This window comes from Melospiza georgiana, chromosome 1, assembly GCF_028018845.1.
Source record: "Melospiza georgiana isolate bMelGeo1 chromosome 1, bMelGeo1.pri, whole genome shotgun sequence".
Classification (NCBI taxonomy): Eukaryota; Metazoa; Chordata; class Aves; order Passeriformes; family Passerellidae; genus Melospiza; species Melospiza georgiana.
The window spans coordinates 103,455,623-103,473,353 of record NC_080430.1 but is presented as its reverse complement, the minus strand read 5'-3'; the positions used below and the strand labels follow the sequence as shown (position 1 = coordinate 103,473,353).

Below are 17,731 nucleotides of genomic sequence, written 5' to 3'. Positions count from 1 at the left end.
ATTAGAGTCAATTAAGTTGTCTTTCATGAAAGAACTCATATCTAGGAATTAATTTTTCTTTTCTAGCATTCAGTATGTTTAGCCAGGGTACACTCACTGTCTTGGTTTTGGGTTATTTTTCCTTTTACTTCAAACAAACAAACAAGGAAAAGCCACTGCCTAAAGAATTCCTGAAGAACCAGAATTTCTTCAATTATTATCTCAGCCTTTGACATCAGGAGCTATATCTACAGAAGTGAAATATCAGCTAAAATCAAAATACTGAAATGCGATTTCATTTGCAAGCTATGTAACTACTTAAAGCAGTCATCTGTTTAATGTACCAGGTGTAAAGTATGCATTCACCTCAAGAAAAAAAAATCAGAGCTTTCCAGTGGTTACCAAGCAACCAAGAGCAGAAAAATAATATGAAGCTTTCAAAATAGAAATGCAAACCAAAGCTGAAATTAATTATTTAAAAGTCAATCCAGCCGGTTTATCAACCACTCTCTGAAAGCCTTTCTTATAAAAGCTCTTTTTTAATCTCTGACCTCTTAAACAAATCAACAAAAGGAAGGTTGTTTTTTTTTAATAGATGCCTTCCACAGCATATATTCTGAAGGTCTCCACTACTCCAACAGCAGATTTACTGCTCCCTGTTGAAATCTAGGAATGTTTCATTAGCTTAAATATTTATCAAGTTTTCTTCAGAGAAAAGGTAAACTTTGCTTCACAAGCAGCCATTAAAACAGTACTCCAAAGAGATAATATTTTACTCTTCTATATTTCAGGTTAATTAGCTTACAACAAGTTGGCATAGTGAATGAGGAGAACAAATTGTACAGTTGTGCAAGTTGTTGATTAAACTCCAACTTTCCAGTAAAACACTTGACTCCCGAAACCTCAGAAGACAAAGACCATGACCCAGCTGTTCTTCACTCTGCCTATCCAAAAGACGCACAGATGCTTGGTTCACTACTTTCAGCAGGAACTGTGCACGGCTGTTTGCTCAGCTCCAGGACTTTCTCCTACTGCCTTAGAACATGACCAACAAAAGACAGCTCTTAAGGCACCTTAATGATTCCTCCTTCAGGAATGAAGAATCTGAATCCCACTGGAAATTCTCATTACCAAAGGGAAAAAAACCCAAAACAATACTACAGCAACAAAAAAATGTTCATGATTCAGACTCAAATGTAGGCTCACTGACGAGCTACAGATGAATACCTAATCTAGTGAAATGTCCTGAGTCATATGCACAATCAGAGGCCAGCTTCAGATGTCCAAACCAGACCTTGACACATGCATCCAGTCTTAAACACTCCCAGCACATCCTCACAGATGTCCTGCTACTGCTTGACAACAGATCAGTTAAAAGCCCTAAAATTTACTGAAAACACAGCTCACTTTTCAAAACAGCCAGTCAATCAGACTATTTTACATTTATCTGATTCCTCCTCCTAAATTATACAACCAGGACTACAGGTATGCCTGCACGTATTTCTCTCTCATTTGTCTTTAAGTATAGCTTAGCACACTTTTAGCAAGAATGCAGCTGGCAGAATCACACAGACATAAAAGCTGCCAGCACTTCCAGTTTTATCACTATTGCATTCTACTACTTCAGTAATACACCTGTAAACCAGTGTCTAACTCTGCTACTTGAAAGAGCTGCAAACATTTGAAATATTTACAACAGAGGGATAGTGTAGGGTGGGGTTCAGGCAGGAGTTGCAACTTTGTGTCTTATATTTTTAATTGTCTCTTTCATATGTGCAACCAATCAATTGGAAACACTTCCATAATTGTGTAAGACATGTTGCATATGGGTACAAAACACAGCTATTTCAAATAGTGCACAAGAAACAGCACTTTTGACTAGATATGTACATTCTCCTTGATATGTATTATTTTTCTTTGGCACACAGACACCACCCAAGAACAAAATCATGTACAATTTAGAACCATAAAAGCCACTGTGCGACTGAACTACATCCAAACAGCACATATTGATTCATAGAGAGTCCTGTTTTTCTCCTCCAAAAATACCATGCATAAGTATTGAGACATTTGCTTTTATCTACTTCCATCAAAACCTCAGTAATTTTTAATGAGGTTTCAAATCTTTATATTTCTATGGTTTCTGCCTTCAGGATGCTCTCATCTGGATTGAGTCATATCTCCAAGCTTTTTTTTTTTTCATTTTTGAAGACCTTAACAGTAAGACCAGCACCAGGAACCCACAGCTTCTGTCACCCCTCCAATCTCCAATGACTACAGATAACTTTAATTCCTTTCTTATAGTCAACTAAAACCATAATCTAAGTGGAAACTAAAGAATGCACCTTATTTTTTGGTTAAGTGTGTCCCTTCTGAAAAAGTCCTCTGTAATCACAGAGAGTTTTCAAACAGTGACTTATCACACTGAATTAAAAAAAAAAAAAAAAAAAAAGCCTGAGGGAAAGGCTCCCTCTTTGTGCAAGGCAAAGCACAATAGGAGCCTTCTAAATGTCAGCTGACAAATGTGAAAAATTAGATGTATCAGTTAAATCCTGAAAAGTTTAAATAGCTCTCCTCTAAAAATGTAAGCCACAAAACACAAGGTTTTTTTCCTGCACTCCAGACCTGGTGAGAGGATATCCTGCAGACTGCACAGCCAACACAACACCTTCAGGCATCAACCAGGGGTCTGCACACCCACGGCAGGCGCCTGCCTCTACCTCCATTTTCGCTTTCCACCCAAAATTCATCCTCCTCTGCTTCCAAGAAACTCCTCAGTATCGACACGATCAACAGACACCTTCTCATCTGAGAAACATCCTAGTCTGCCATGCTAAGGTTTCTCAGCCCCGAGTTAGTAATTTTTGCATCACCCCAGCCACAATTCTGCGACTTTGCATGCTGACATCAACTCTCCTGCACAGATCTCTCCAGCGGGGTCAGGGCTCACAGAATCAGTCAGGTGTGAAAACGCTTCTGAGATCGTCTCTCCAACCGGTGACCAAATGCCACCCTGTCAACTGCACCATGCCACTGAGTGCCACGTCCACTCTCCATAAGCACCTCCGGGGACAGCGACTCCACCACCTCCTGGCCAGTCAATTCCAATATCCAAGCTCCCTGACTCCACCACCTCCTGGCCAGTCAATTCCAATATCCAAGCTCCCTGACTCCACCACCTCCTGGCCAGTCAATTCCAATATCCAAGCACCCTTTCTGAGAACAAATCCCTCCTGGTGTCCAGCCCGAGTCTCCCCCGGCGCAGCCTGAGGCCATGGCCTCTCTCCTATCGCTGGTTGCCTGGGAGAAGAGACCGACCCCCACCCGGCCACAAGCTCCGCTCAGGCAGCTGTAAAGAGCAGAAAGGTTCCTCCTGGAGCCTCTTTTCTCCAGGCTAAACATCCCCAGCTCCCACAGCTGCTCCTCACAGGACATGTGCTCCAGACCCTGCACAAGGCAGAGAGAGCTTGAGGGGGAGGGGTGGGAAGGATGGGGGACACAAAAAAAAAAAAAATACAAAATACAGAGATATAAAAGGAACGAGCAACCCACATGCTGCTGCAGATGGCGCAGCCCTAGCCTCCTCCTGCTCCTCCCCGGCGGCGCCCTGCCGTGCCCGGGCCATGAGGGGACGCCGCCCCGCAAGCAGAGCCTCCCCTGCCTCCATCCCTCCTTCCCCCCCTCCCTCGCTCCCTCCGGGGCGGCCGCTAACGGCGCCCCCGCCCCGCCCGCCGCCCAACGCACCCCGCGGGACCGCCCGGCGCAGCCCCACGCGCGACCGGGACCGGGTCATGGACACCGGGAAGCGCGGAGCATGGCCATGGCTTCCTCCTCCTCCTCCTCCTCCTCCCCGCCGCCTCCCACAATGCACCCTGGGCGCTCCCCCGCGGAAGCCACTTCCTCGCCCGAAAGCCGCCCCGCCGCTCCCCCCCGTCCCCACTCACATCCGTCGATCTCCTCCTGCAGGTCCTCCTCGAGCAGCGACAGATCTGCGGTGGGGGAGACACACACACACACGCACCATGTGCCACTGCGCCCGCCGAGCCTCGGGGCCACGCGTGACCCTGCCCCGCCCGCGGGCTGCGCCCCCCCGACGCGACCCGCCCCGCAGCCCCTGCGTTCCGAGCCCGGACAGCGGCGGGCAGCGCTCCCGAAGCCGGGGCGGGGGAGAGGAGAAGGAGGGGGGATAGGGGAGGGAGGGCTGGCGCCTCGCCGGGGAGGCGGCGTGTGCGGGAAGGGGGAGGGGGGCGATGCCTACCCGCCATCTTGCTGCTGCAGCCCCCGCGGGGCGCCCGGCTACATCCAGCCCGCGGCCGGGCGGTGGGAGCGGCGGTGGGAGAGGGCGGGCACCCGTGCGGTCCAGGCCCCGGGCCCGGCGGCGCCTCTCCGCGTCCCCGGGAGAGCCGCGCAGGGAGGGAGGGAGGAGGGAGCGGGCGGAGGAAGGCGGGAGGAGGGGTCTGGGCCGGACACGCTGCCCCCGCCTCCGCCCGGCGGAGCCGCTCTCGCTGCTCGCTCGCTCGCTGAGGCGGCCGCGCCTCCCCTCGCCGCGCTCTGAGTCACGGCCGGAGCCGCCCGGGCTGGCCCTGGGGCTGCGGAGCGCCCGGGCTCGACCACACGCCCCGGCTCGCTCTCCTGTCCTACGCGCTGCTCCGCCAACTCGGGGCTTGGGCTCGGGCTCCTCCTGCCGCCCGCCGACGGGCTGAGGCGAGGCCACCGAGCTTCCCCTGCCGTGGAGTTTGAGGGGTCACTTGGAGGAAGGGCCCCCAAGGTGCTCCACCGTGGGGGCGCTCCCAGACCCCGTAACGTCGTGGGGTTACCTGGGGAGGAAGGTTTCGTGATCTAGCAGAGCAGAGTGTGGCCAAGCAGGTCCGGAGAGGTGATCTTCCTCCTCCTCCTCGGCTGGGCACTGGTGAAGCCGCATCTGCCGTGCTGTGTGCAGTTCTGGGCTCCTCAGTACAAGAAAGACAAGGAGCTCCTAGAGAGGGTTCAGTGCAGGGCCACAAAGATTATTGGGAGTCTGGAGTCACAGGAGAGGCTGTGGGAGTTGGGCAATGTTTAGTCTGAAGAAGAGAAGACTGAGAGGGGTTCTCATTAATGCATATAAATATCTCAAAGGCAGGTGGTAGGAAGATGGTTCCAGACTCTTCTCGGTGGTTCCCGGTGACAGGATGAGGATGCAATGGCCATAAACTGAAACACAAAAAGTTTCGCCTCTACATGAGGAAGAGCTTCACACTGAAGGTGGCAGAGCAGCGGAGCAAGCTGTCCCAGGAGGTCATGGAGTCTCTCTCTCTGGAAACATTCAAACCTCACCTGGTGTGTTCCTGCCTCACCTGCTCTAGGTGACCCTGCCTTGGCAGGGGGTTTGGACCAGATGATCTCCAGAGGTCCCTTCTAAACCTAATGGTTCTGTGGCAGGTAGCCGTGCCACCACCACTGTGTAGCCCACGAGCATCCTTCTCATGTGAATTGCCAAGTTTCTGCAGCTGGGATCCCATGGCTTGAACACACAGGATATTGCCCCACTGCAATGCTCTGCCTTCTGACTTTTGCTTTAGAAACAGGCAATTTAAGTGTACGTAGACACAAAGGTGCACATGGTTTTCGGCTTTTTTTGGCTGTACCTTTTGGTCACTGCTGATGGTTCTCATTTCAACTGTTTTAATAGATTTTTTCCACTGTAAATTCGAATATTAAAACTGTTGGATGAAACAAATGCTCTATTCCGTTGATAACCAGGGCATTTGATAGAAGAAAGGACCAGTACTGCTACTAGTGCTACCTGGTAATATTACTAGACTCTTCCACAATCTTGTTTTAAGCCTCCATAATAATTTATGAAGTTGTTAATACACAGAAAAGCAGAATAAATTATTTCTTGCTTGCAAAAAAAGATGCGATTTCATTAGCACTGTTTTTAACTGTGTTTGATATTATGTCTTGTAAGCTGCTTTTTAACAATTTTTGGTTTTATTTGGTGAATTGTACAAGGATTAAATTGCCATAGTCATTCATTCTATTTGCCATGGTGAATGAAAATGTGTAATCTTTTAAAATCCATACCTCCCTTTCCTTATAATCTTTTATAACAAGCTCTGTCCTATTTGACACCTGTTCAATCTTTGGAGGAGCCACTAGGGCCTACTGGATACTGATTATCTTACATTTTCTTTTGTTCAGATATATAACCTCAAAAGCTGAGTAAATCAAGTAAATTCACCATGACTAAGTTATATGAACCGTGCTATTCTCTGCCAGTGTAATTTAAGAAGAGATTCAGGGGAAATATTTGACATCACAAATCCCTGGCAATGCTGCATGTGATAGCAATAGAACAGAAAAGTTAGGTGTACTTCAAGACCTCATTTTATTATCTTTATTACTGCAAGTTATTTCTGGGAAGTTTTCTTGCATCTCCTCTGCATTGTTCACCACAATGAGTTTTGCTCCCACTGAATTCAGCAGAAGTGAATCTAAGAATGTCTCTCACAACTAAAATTTGATGCACTTAGTTTTACTGAATGAATCAAGGGGTCTGACTCCTTTTTTCAACCATTTAGGAAAGGGCACTAATGCTCACAAACCACAGATTACTGTGGTCTGAGAGCACCAAAGCTACCTTAAGCATTATTAGGGTTATCATCATAAGGAGAGCATAATGAGATACATCTATGAGAACTGGGTTTGCAATGACCAGAATTAGTGCTCTTAAAAGTGTATTAATAGTGTTAATTATCATCAATTAATTATTGCTCCATATATAATTGCCTCTAGAGTATTTAGGATTTTTTAAAATTTCTATGTGTGTATTTGTTTAAAGAGAGGAAGCAGAATTTATTGAATCAAGCAATGACAATTGCAAGCAGTCATACTGAACATAAGATCATATAAATTAATTTTGAATCTTCCTATATGCTTGTGATCTTTAGTGGTTGTTGGTTCTCTCTCTGTATGCAGGACCATGTGGTATTTAAAAAGCACAGATAACAAGGATCAGTGTGTTAAAAAATATAATTGTTCAGGAATTGCAGGGGGTTTTGTGCTTAGTGTTATCTCTAGAACATCAGACTTTGCTCCTCAGGCACACTTGGGTCCAGCATCATCACTAAGAGCCATCAGGAAAGGTCTCTCCCTCCATGAGCAGGAACTCTGGCAAAACCTTTGGTTCATACAGTGACAACACTATGGTAGGGGGGAAATAATTTAATTAAAACAAACAAACTAAAAGGCTTAATGCCAACACTCAATGAAAAATTCCATTTAATGAATAAGTAACCAGGTATTTCTAAACTTGTTGGCCTCAGTAAATCCAGAAGTACTTCTTCAGGGTCTGATCCAAAGTTCAAGCTGATGGTAAGATTCCCTGCCACTGGTCATGGATGAGGCAGACAGAGAACCTTGTAAGTGTAGGACAGATGCTGACTCTGGCAGATGAGTGGCTGTTCCAAACCAGCACACCACATGGAAGAAAATTTTCATGACAGCCTTGTTTTATTAGATGAGACCTGATAAGGAGCAAGTAATGTAACACTTACCAAAAAAGTTCTAGCAGATTTTGTGCTGGAGTTCATAGTCAGCTTAAGTACCCTTACAGGCACTGGGAAGTAAAGAACTGAAGAATGATAAACTCACATTCTCACCCTCCTATCTCAAGGAAAAAACACACTACAAACACTACACCACTGCTTCAAGATAGGGATGGAAGGATACAAATGGAAGACTCCTTGACAAGATCCTTTGCACATGATAAAAGACACCTGCATTGTTATCTCCAGGATGTATCTCAAAAAAGTCCATAGCAGTCAGCAAGACATTTCCATAAAGTAAAAGTGTAGTATTTACATAAAGTATGACATAAATCCTTTCAAACTTGCATGTTAAACACAAGATACCAAACATCCACTTAGACATACTTGCAACAAGTTATTCCATAGTTTGATTAGTGATTTCTTTTAAAACTGTTCCAGGTCTAAGGACCTCAGGCTCAAAAACATTGCTGCACATGGAACTCACCCATGTTATTTTAATTATTATCTAAGGTATTTTTATCTATTTTTGCTCATTTGCTTGAAGAAGCAGGTCGGATCAGATAGTGTCAGCTTTCAATGTCCATATATTAAGTTGTTTTGCATTTCTCCCAGGCTACCTTCATGTGTGGGAAGAGCTTCCCATAAATATCTGCAGCCATCTCCCTATCCTCCTTTGGATTCCTCTTTTCCTGTGAAGCCTATCAAGAAATGGATCAGGGTTAGATTGCTGGTGCACCAAGGCAACTGCTTACCCTCTTGAGTAATCCTGACTCATTGTCTTCCTGGCCACCCACCCCCAGGATTCCATCTGCCTGCATATGTTGTCCTTGATGGTTCAACCATTCACTCTCTGCTTCCTGGACCATCGTTTTGTTCTTTACAGAGTGTTTAACCAAATTTGGCCCATCAGTAAATATACAGATTAAGATACATGTACATACAGAAGCACACACATACCTTTAATATGTAGGATACATGTGAAAACCCAGTGGCTGAAGCCTGGGATTTACAGTCAATTTGCATTTGACAATGTAGTAAAGCATTTCTGCTAAAAAGAGGTGTTTGTCATAAAATGTTTCTTTTCTTCTCCTTTCCCTTTTCCTTCTCTTCTTCCTTTCCCTACTCCTGTTTTTCCTCTCCAATAAAAATACTGGAGAGGGGTGGTGTTTTGTTTGTTTTGGTTTGGGTTTTTTCATATATCTGTATTCCTTGTGGCTGCAAAAGTTTTTAACTGTGCATCACTCAGTTTTGTTTAATTTTTGTTGTTTCCTGGGCAAGAGTTTGAGCTGGTGACTACTGGCAAACCTTAGCATTAAAGTTCAGCTACCACTGCTCTCAGAGAAGGCCTTGCAGAAGGATTTTAAACACACAATATGCCAACCATGAATAAATTAACACCTACATTTGCTGAGAAAGAGCCTGGTTAATATAAAGTTTGCCTTGTGGGCTTCTCAGGTCATTCCAGGTCAACAGTAAATTCTGTGGAAAGTTCAAGTGACGCTTGAACCTCTTAAAACTAGGAAATACCCACCTGAGGTACGTCCTAGTGTGGAATTAAGGCTGCACCTGGAGCTTGCAGTGGCTTTTGGCATTAATTTTCAAGTAAATCTCTTGCACTGGTGACATGGAGATAGCAGCTGTGTAGGCAAAAGGAAGAGAGGCATGCAAGTCAGGAGACAAGTCCTGATGCCTCATTTTTCAATTCAGACCATGACCAGGAGTGTCTTTGGCCAAAGACCAAAGAAAGAGTGCTCTGTCATCTCAATAGCAGTGAAATGAAAGTCTGTCTCTGTATCTGATCATTCAGGTGCTGAAGTTGACGATGAAATAGCACAAAGAATTACTGCATCAGGGGCTGTTTTGAGGAGATGGGTCTCAGAGTTTGACTGCAGCACATGTGCAGGATTCCTCATGTAGTAGCACTCACCTGGACACAGGTTTTCCTTTAAGACCACTTAAAAGGAAGTTTTCCTTTAAGAGCACTTAAAGTGCTGCAGCTCTGAGATGTTCTGCTTCAGGAATCATGGTGTCATGCATATGACAGGAAGACTGAATCAGTGATCAAACAATGCAGAGTTCAGGTTGTACTGCTCTACCTTAGCTCTGGATTTCCTGGTTCTCAGAGGTGTCTATCTCACTGTCGTATCAGAAGGGAACAAGGCTACTGAATCTTCTCCTTACTGAATTGCCTGGGGAAAAATTTGTTGATTTTTTTTTTGGGGGAGGGGGGGAGGGAACCATTTGTTTGTTTGTCTTTGTTTTTTTTGTTTTGTTTTGTTTGCTTTGATAAGAGAAAACAAGGTGAATTTTGGCAATTTCAAGAAATTCCAGCAACTACCTATATTTGCAGCTGGGATACCATTGTAGTAAAATACACTTATCCCCCAACCTTTCATCCTAGATCTCCACATCATTTTGAAAGAAAATAAATTATTGTCATCTTACGGGGAAAGAAACAGAGAACAAAAGAAGCAAAGTGATGTGCTTGATACTGCTTCAGGCCTGAGATGACAATTAGTGCATCAAATAAAATACACACACAAAAAAAAATCTTTGCTATTTTTTGCTATCTGAGGCCATTCCATATGTGACAGTAGCAATCCAATGCATGGCCCCTACTGTGCCAGCTCTCAGTTGTATGCCAGGCCAGACACTCCCTGTCAGATTAGCCCTTGGACTCTCCAGCCTTTCCTCAGCCCACGCAGTCTCACCTCCCCACCCAACTAGTCCCTGCCTGGAAATACCTAACCTGATATTCAGATTAATATATTTGCATTTATTCACTCCTTTGCTTCCTGGTCTACTGAGTTTAAATTTGCATCTCTTTAGATCTGCTTAGATATTGGCACACGTGCACATGCGAGCTGATGGCTCACATTCTTCTGAACCAGAGATGAGTCACCAAAATCGCAGAACAAATCTCAAAGGGACAAATGGGATTGAATTGTCACTACTTCCAAACCTCCTTTTCCATAAGTTTCACATCCCTCCAACTGGTCTCTTCCTAAGATCCTTTCTCTTCTTGCTTCAGCATCAGCTCTCCCCACTCTCCTCCATTCCAAACTCCTCTCAGCAAGCTGCTGTGTACAGCACATTTAATTCTGCTCTTCTTGGCAGTTTTTGAACCTTCTTGATTATTTTCTTATACTTACTTTGCATTTTTCCAAAATAAAACAGAAATAAAACATAAATCCTGGCAGAAGTGGAGTATGGCACCTTGTCTGCAGACCTTTGTCATATTTTAACTGGACTTAGGTTGGACTCAGGAGTAGCACTCTTTCATAACCCACGTGAATACGAGCTGGCTGGAAGTCTCCTTGGCACCCTATTCAGCCAACAAGTGTGTAATCCATTTAGTCAGGGAGGACTGGGTACATGCCTATGCAGGCAGCCAAGCTCTTTTTTTGCTGATCTGAAGGGTGGTAGGTGCCAGTGGGAAGCATGTCAGGAGAATGATTGTTATGGGACACGGCTTGTTATCCTGGTCTGTGCAAGTGCTAGGACCTGTCAATCCTTAAAAATGTGAGGGGTGGAGAAGTCAAGAGGTTACTTCCTAAGAATCCTTTGTTTAGATAACCCTGGCTCTTGCAGGAAGAACACTGAATTTCAGGGTCAGTTACACACGTGTATTTTAGACCTCTGGGGGAGGGAGCCTTCAGATGTGTTTGTTCAGTCTTCTGAGGTCAGATGTGAGCTCATTCTGCTTCTGGTCCACCTCAATCAGCAACTGTGTAATTACACTCCAGGTAGCACTGAGCTCAGAGGTACGGACAGACTGTGGCATGACACTTGGAGAGTAGTAAAACATATGCAAAATATAGCAGAGGTCCTTTCACTGAAGAATTAATTAAAACTGAAAATGTTGTTCCTCTCAAAGTGAAGGCTGACAATATCCAAAAAGACTCAATGCTTATCTTATTTACAGTGTTAGAAAAGGATTACAGACTATGAGGAAAGAATTTTATAACAGAGGAAACAACCACCAAAAAGTTACCCAAAATACAGAGAAGAACTGAATGATGGTTCTTGAGTTGTTCTGGTTCCTACACTGAAATTTTCAGCTATTGAACTTGGAGGGACTGCAAAGAATTAAGTGTTTTATCTGAAATAAATGTATACAGAACTATAGGGGATACAGATACACACAAAACCCCATGTATAATTTCTGAAGACAGTGAAAAAGTATGAGTTAAGAAATCTAACTATGTACAGGGCCAGATGGTTTGTAATAGGAGGTACCAAAAGTTTAAAGAACTGTCTAGTCCAAAAATAGTTTCTCTGTTTAATTAAATTAGCCAAGATGTGAAAGAGCAATTACAGCCCTAAAGCAGCTCCTGACTAGGCTGATTCTTACAATAATTTCCAAATCAGCTTTGCTCACTTGATATAAAAATGATTATTTCCTTTTCTTTAACCATCATATAGGGCTTGACCTCCTGGGTGCCTGGTTGAGGTACAAATGTAAGCTGTAATATTTTTTAACTGTGGGAACAGTTGAAGGGTGTCAGAAGAATATATTAAGAAGCTTTACATTATGCATTTCAAATTCTTCTTGGATTCAAGCACTGGAAACATTCCAGGTTCCAAGGTTTCTGTTTAAAATGAGATTTAATGTACATACACTGTAGCATTGCCAATAATATCTGAAACTGGGTGTGTTTTATTGAGTGATTCATAAAGTAAGAGAGACAAAGTATGCACAGTGGTATTGGAATTTGGGTGGGATCAAAGTACTGATTTAGTGTAATATGTTCGTCAAGCACAGCATACAGGAAATCTTCTTTCTGAATGAAGATGGATTTAGCCCATGAGAACCTCAGTATATTTCCAACTGCCATTTATTCCAGTGAACCCCCCCGCCCTTTGAAAATATGAAAGTAAAAACCAAAAAAGCTGCAGCACTCACCCTCAGATATTCCACTGGCAATGAGACTACAGTCAGACTTGTTGGATGTAAAAGACAGGAAAAGTATTAAAATTAATAAAAATAACATTGATTTAAAGGGACACTGTCTTCAGTTGCAATACAGAAGAAAATTCAATCTGTTCCCTAACAGAGTGGCTGCAACATTTTTATTTAAATGCAATTTTGCTGTTAATTTGGCATCCATGAGCATACTGAGCTGGGTATGCTGTGATTGTACATTTGCATGCATGTACCTCACCCTCTCTGCACTCTTCCTGTTTGCATCTCCTTCCAGGCAGTATTTTGAAAACCACAGTGCTGATTTTGTTTGTGAGACTAAGAAGCCACTCTTAGTACTGAGAACAAGGAGCTCTAACACTGAGAAACTGAGCCCTGCTTAGAGGACTTCATACTGGCAGGAGGGATAATCCTCTCCTGAGTTCCATTATTAAAAATCAAGCTGTTACATTTATGAAACATCTGTTTAAATACATCATGTTTGATTCTTCTCTGACCCCTGATCAAGAATTACATCTTTTTTTATCATATACTGTTTGCTAAACAGTAGGAACAGAGCATTCTGCCTTTATCCCTGCTTTGTCCGCTCAGATGCTCTCAGAGGGCAGTACCCCCTTGTTAGCCTGGCCATGCCTAGTCCTTACTGCTCCCTTGGCGAAATTCATGCATTTGTGAGGTGGGACTGTTACTGAAATAAAAGTGAAACTAGCGAAAAGAAGGCTGTGGATGCCCTGTTTGAAGAGGAAGGAAGGAGGAGGAGGAGCTTGCGGGACTCACGGACAGAAGGGGACGAGGTGAACCCTCCTGCCAGCAGGAGCCAAAAGGGCTCTCGGTCTGCCCCTAGCGCTGGAAAGGATTCGGTGCACGAATCAGCGCAGACACAATGTTCTCAGAGGGCTTCCCACCTTCTCCTTTGAAAAGTAGTCTGCTGTTTTGCAAGACCTGTGAATAGGGAACTAATATACCAAAGATGTTATTTAGTTCTCAGAATTTCCTATCAACTGTGATTTTTTTTTAAGGGTATGAATGCTATTAACCTATAGGTTAATGGATTAGCTTCAAAGAATGTATTACATCCTTTCCCTCAATTAAATGTTAAGATTTATATTAGATTAAATACACAGGGAAGATTTTGGTTTGTAATTTGCCTCAGTGAGAAACAGATTAAATAGAAGGCTCCACTTGCTGTGGTGTCCTTCAGCTACCCATGAAAAATTAATCTGTAAAGTTCTCAGAACAGTAATAGAACAAAACTTCAGGATATTAAGAGCTTGCGAATAAAAGAAAAATCATTTCTCCTGGAAAGCTCTGGCTTATATGCATTAATTATCTTATGATACCTTTTGATAAGCAAACACAAAAGCAAGCCGTGTACAGCATGCCAGTGCAAGTTAGAGGAGAAGCAGTGAAAAATTGGCTTATCTTGAAAAAAAGAAGCTGTAGCGTGATTTTCTTTCTTTGATCTGCAGACAGATCCTTCATGAAGATAAGAGCAGGGAGCAGCATGTCTTGCTTTAAGGCAGGATTTAGGTAATCTTATCTTCAAAAATCTCTGCATCCTTTTTTCTTCCACATTTCACTCCTGATATGTCACTAACACAGCATATGTACATTGAGCCTGATTATTTGTCTATCATACTTCTTCCCTTGGACTAGGTAAATCAATCAATCATCCCTCAGTGTGAGCTTATTTTTTTTGGGTGACAAGCCCCAAAAAAATAGGTGTGCCATAGGTGTCCTCCTCAAAGACATCTTCATGTCCTTGTTCCTGTGATGGAATAAATAAGGCATTATGGACTTTCTGGTGTTGTGGGATAACACGCCCAGGCAGCTCTGCATCTGGCTGGAAATCTTTGAACTCCCACAGTATTGTTAACCTTCCCTTCCTGCAGGATAAAGCCAGACAGTAGTTCCATTTTTCCTCATCCTCTTTGCAAATAATTTGGGATCCAGCTTCCCAGATCCTTTGTTATTTCCAGTGGTCTGATTTCCTTACTTTTCAGGCTATTGGAAATTGCTATGACCTAAGTCACCCAGATGCCCAAGTGCTCCCATTCTCCATGTAGAAGCCAAAGCCAAAGGGATATTCCCACCAAGATGCAGATCATCTGAGCTAGTTTAGAAGAGGAATTACAGTCAAGTCACATGCCCAGAAGTTAAGTCAACAACAGTGGCTCACATAAATCCAAATTGCTCACAAGCCAGGCTCTTCCCTTGCTAATGACTGCAGGAACACCTGGATCAAGGAGCCAAGGACCACATCGCCATTCCAGCCACCTCCTTTACTGAAAGGAATTACTTGGCACTACTAGCTTAAACTTACTTCATCCAAGGCTTGAAGATTTAGTTAGAATTTTTTAGTATGTTCTAACATGAAAATGAGATTTCTGACTCTTTTTGGGTTTTGGTGAAATGATATTTTGTCTCTGCCAGAGCATCAGATTTATTTTCTTATCCATTTTACCATCCTTCTGATATCATAAGAAAGATTATGACCATGGTAGCTTCTCTTTAAGGTTGTTCGGCAGATAGGCCTTCACTTTGCTGATTCCTTTGCTGAAGATAACTAGTGCTAGTCCTCTTTATCTATACCTGCACAACTTACTATTCTATTATTTTTTTATTCTCATCTATTCTTAAAACTTTTCTAACTGTGAAATTGAGAGGTATGATTTCATGATCTATGTGTGATGAAGGTAAGTCTGCAGACCCCTAGAGTGCAGACCTAGCATAGAACTTTTCTTTTGCATTTAATTGCCCTAAAAATAGCACTTAAAGCCTCCTAATGTACTGCAGGATTTCTGGAGCTAATGCACCCATCATCTTTAAAGAAACCACAAGAACTGATTGAGAAGGAGGGTAAAATAGCTGGACTGATAAAACAGTCTGCATTGTGTATATTTCCAGTTTCTGCTTCTCAAGATAGTTTCTTAGCTATTAGTTATGTCAGGGTAATCACCACCTCTTGGTGCAGTTAAGGTCCTGACAAATTATTGCTTATTTGAAGAGATTACTATATTATTACTCCTCATTAGAAAATTAAAGCTATTGATCAAGTAATGCATTCTTTTCCCCCTTGTAAAATATTTTAATAATATATATCTTTAAAAATCTACAAAACAAAGCACACTAACTTCTTATTTATTTTTAGGTTTGAACAAACTGAGATTGTCTGTGCTGGAGCCAGATTCTGAGGTCCATAAACAGGCAGTACTACTGCTGCTGTACAAGGAAATTGAAATAAACATTAAGCAAAGAGTTGTCCTGAAATGAAAAGGGGCTGGCATCATTACCAGTAATAATTATAAATTATGTGGTCAAAACTTTGCAAAACTGCAGATTTCTTTAAGGGTTAATTTATCCTCATAGATGACATAGACTCAAAAAGGGAATTTTGAATTTGCATCAAAAATCCTTTGCATTTCAGGGCTGTTTAGACTAGTGGTGGGAAGAGGAGAGGTCACAGAGTCCATGCTCAGACTTAAGCTCATTTCAACATACAAAAGTGTTATTCATAGCAGAAACAAAACAAAAGGGGAAAAAAAAGGAACTCTATCTTTTATGCTGTAGATTTTTTGGATTGATGAGAATTTCTTTCTCATCATCAAAATGATTCCTTTCTCATATTGTTTTCCTGTTTTCTTTCAGGAGTGCAAAGATCCCTCTCACTGTTAAATCTAAAGACAGGAATGAACTTTAGTATGTAAGACTAAGACATGTCTCCTCTGTCACCACCTGGCTTACAATTGGATTTTAATTTCTCCTTTGCAGTTGCCTCATGATTGTTCCTGATGAGCACCCAGTTCCACTGATGCAGACAAAAAGGTAGGAGTGACACCACAAGCTGGCTTCAGACACCCTTCTCACTGCCTAAACTACTGTAAGGTCAGGATAGATAGATGCATTCTCATTCGAAATTTTTCATTTGGGCCTTGTTTGGAAGGTCCCTGTTTGGGTCTTCTGTAACCAGAGGAAGCACCCATCAGTGTACATTCACTGCCTGCAGATTTAATGAGAAGAATCAATGTGAAGTTCAAACCTTCTCTGGCTGGCAGTACATGCTGGGTATGCTTTAGACAAACCTGATGCTCCCTTGGCAGGACAAATTTCTGAAGTATAAGAGAGCTGTTATCTCTCCTTGGCAGTGTGCACAATAGAAGCCTGCTTGCTTGACAATATTTGGCCTTGATATAAAACCCTTTTCATAGTTTATAAGGCGAAGCTTAATTAAAAGGAGAATTGTGTATGCTCTCCTTTCATTTGGTAGTAAACACAGGCTCCTTCACCTCATACAAAGCTAATGGTGGTAAACCAGATACTGCACCACTCTATACAAGAATGGTGTACTGTGGAATATACTGCTAGAAGGAAACAGCATGTCTATTCAGTAAATCCAGTTGTAATTTATGAGAACCTTGCTGGGCTGCTCCTGCAGTGAGCTGGAAGGCAAGAAGGTATCACTGACCTGCTGCAAAGACTCCTGAATTTTGAAGTAGAGATCTCCAGTTATCACTCCAACCAGATAACCGATAGTTGGGTAAAGCTGATTTCACATTCCCTTTTCAAACAGCAAGTACCAGGTGTCACCTATGCCAGAGGCATGAAAGGAACCGAGCAAACCAATGTCAGCACCACCAAAAGTAAACTGAGACAGTTCTTGTCATCTCCAGGGGCTCACTCAGGACAATTGTCATGCTGTCTTTACAAACTGTTCTCAAAACTGGCAGCCCAAAATGAGAACCTGCAAAACAGAGCATGTTACAAGAACTACAGAAATGACAAAACTGCAACCTTGAATATCCCCCAGTCAGTGCCCCCTGTTTTGAACTGTGCCTTGGTACAGGAAATCACAATAGCCTTTTGTTTGGCTTGGTGTTTACTCTGCAAACACCTGCATGCTCAGGCATGGTTTTGTATGGGATGATACATGACAAAAGATTCAGCAGCCTTGTGGGCTCACATTAGTGTTTTCATGAGGCTCATGTGGAAAATGAGTTTGATAATAAGGTACAGGGCTTTCATCAAGAACTGACTGTATGAATTCATACAGTATAAGGAATTTACAGGATGCAGCAACTGGATTGATTTTGCTGGACTGATTACATAAAATCACATAGATGATTTCAATCTCAGCAGAAAGAGCTCAGACTTGATTCCTTTGTGACCTGATGTCCAACCTCAACAGTTGGTGTTCACTTGCTGTCATGGTTTAACCACAGCCAGCAACCAAGCCCCAGGCATCCACTCACTCTCTGCCCCAGCAGTGGACTGAGGAGAGAATGAGAAATGTAAAAGCTGG

At 43.1% G+C, this 17,731-nt stretch overlaps 1 protein-coding gene across 4 annotated transcripts in view; it reads right to left on the bottom strand.

Annotated features, from left to right (window-relative positions):
- Positions 1 to 4,363, bottom strand: part of PPP4R1 (protein phosphatase 4 regulatory subunit 1) — a 63,112-nt gene extending 58,749 nt beyond the window's left edge. For 2 of the 4 annotated variants that reach the window (XM_058019521.1, XM_058019540.1), the window contains exons 1-2: positions 4,238 to 4,363; positions 3,924 to 3,968 (exon numbers count right to left, since the gene is read on the bottom strand). In XM_058019521.1, the coding sequence (XP_057875504.1) occupies positions 3,924 to 3,968; positions 4,238 to 4,244 (52 nt within the window). In that variant the 5' untranslated portion in view covers positions 4,245 to 4,363. Of the gene's footprint in view, positions 1 to 3,723; positions 3,798 to 3,923; positions 4,003 to 4,237 lie in introns of those variants that run through there. The other 2 variants (XM_058019549.1, XM_058019531.1) reach the window with 2 other exon arrangements.
- Between the last annotated feature and the right edge of the window lie 13,368 nt (positions 4,364 to 17,731).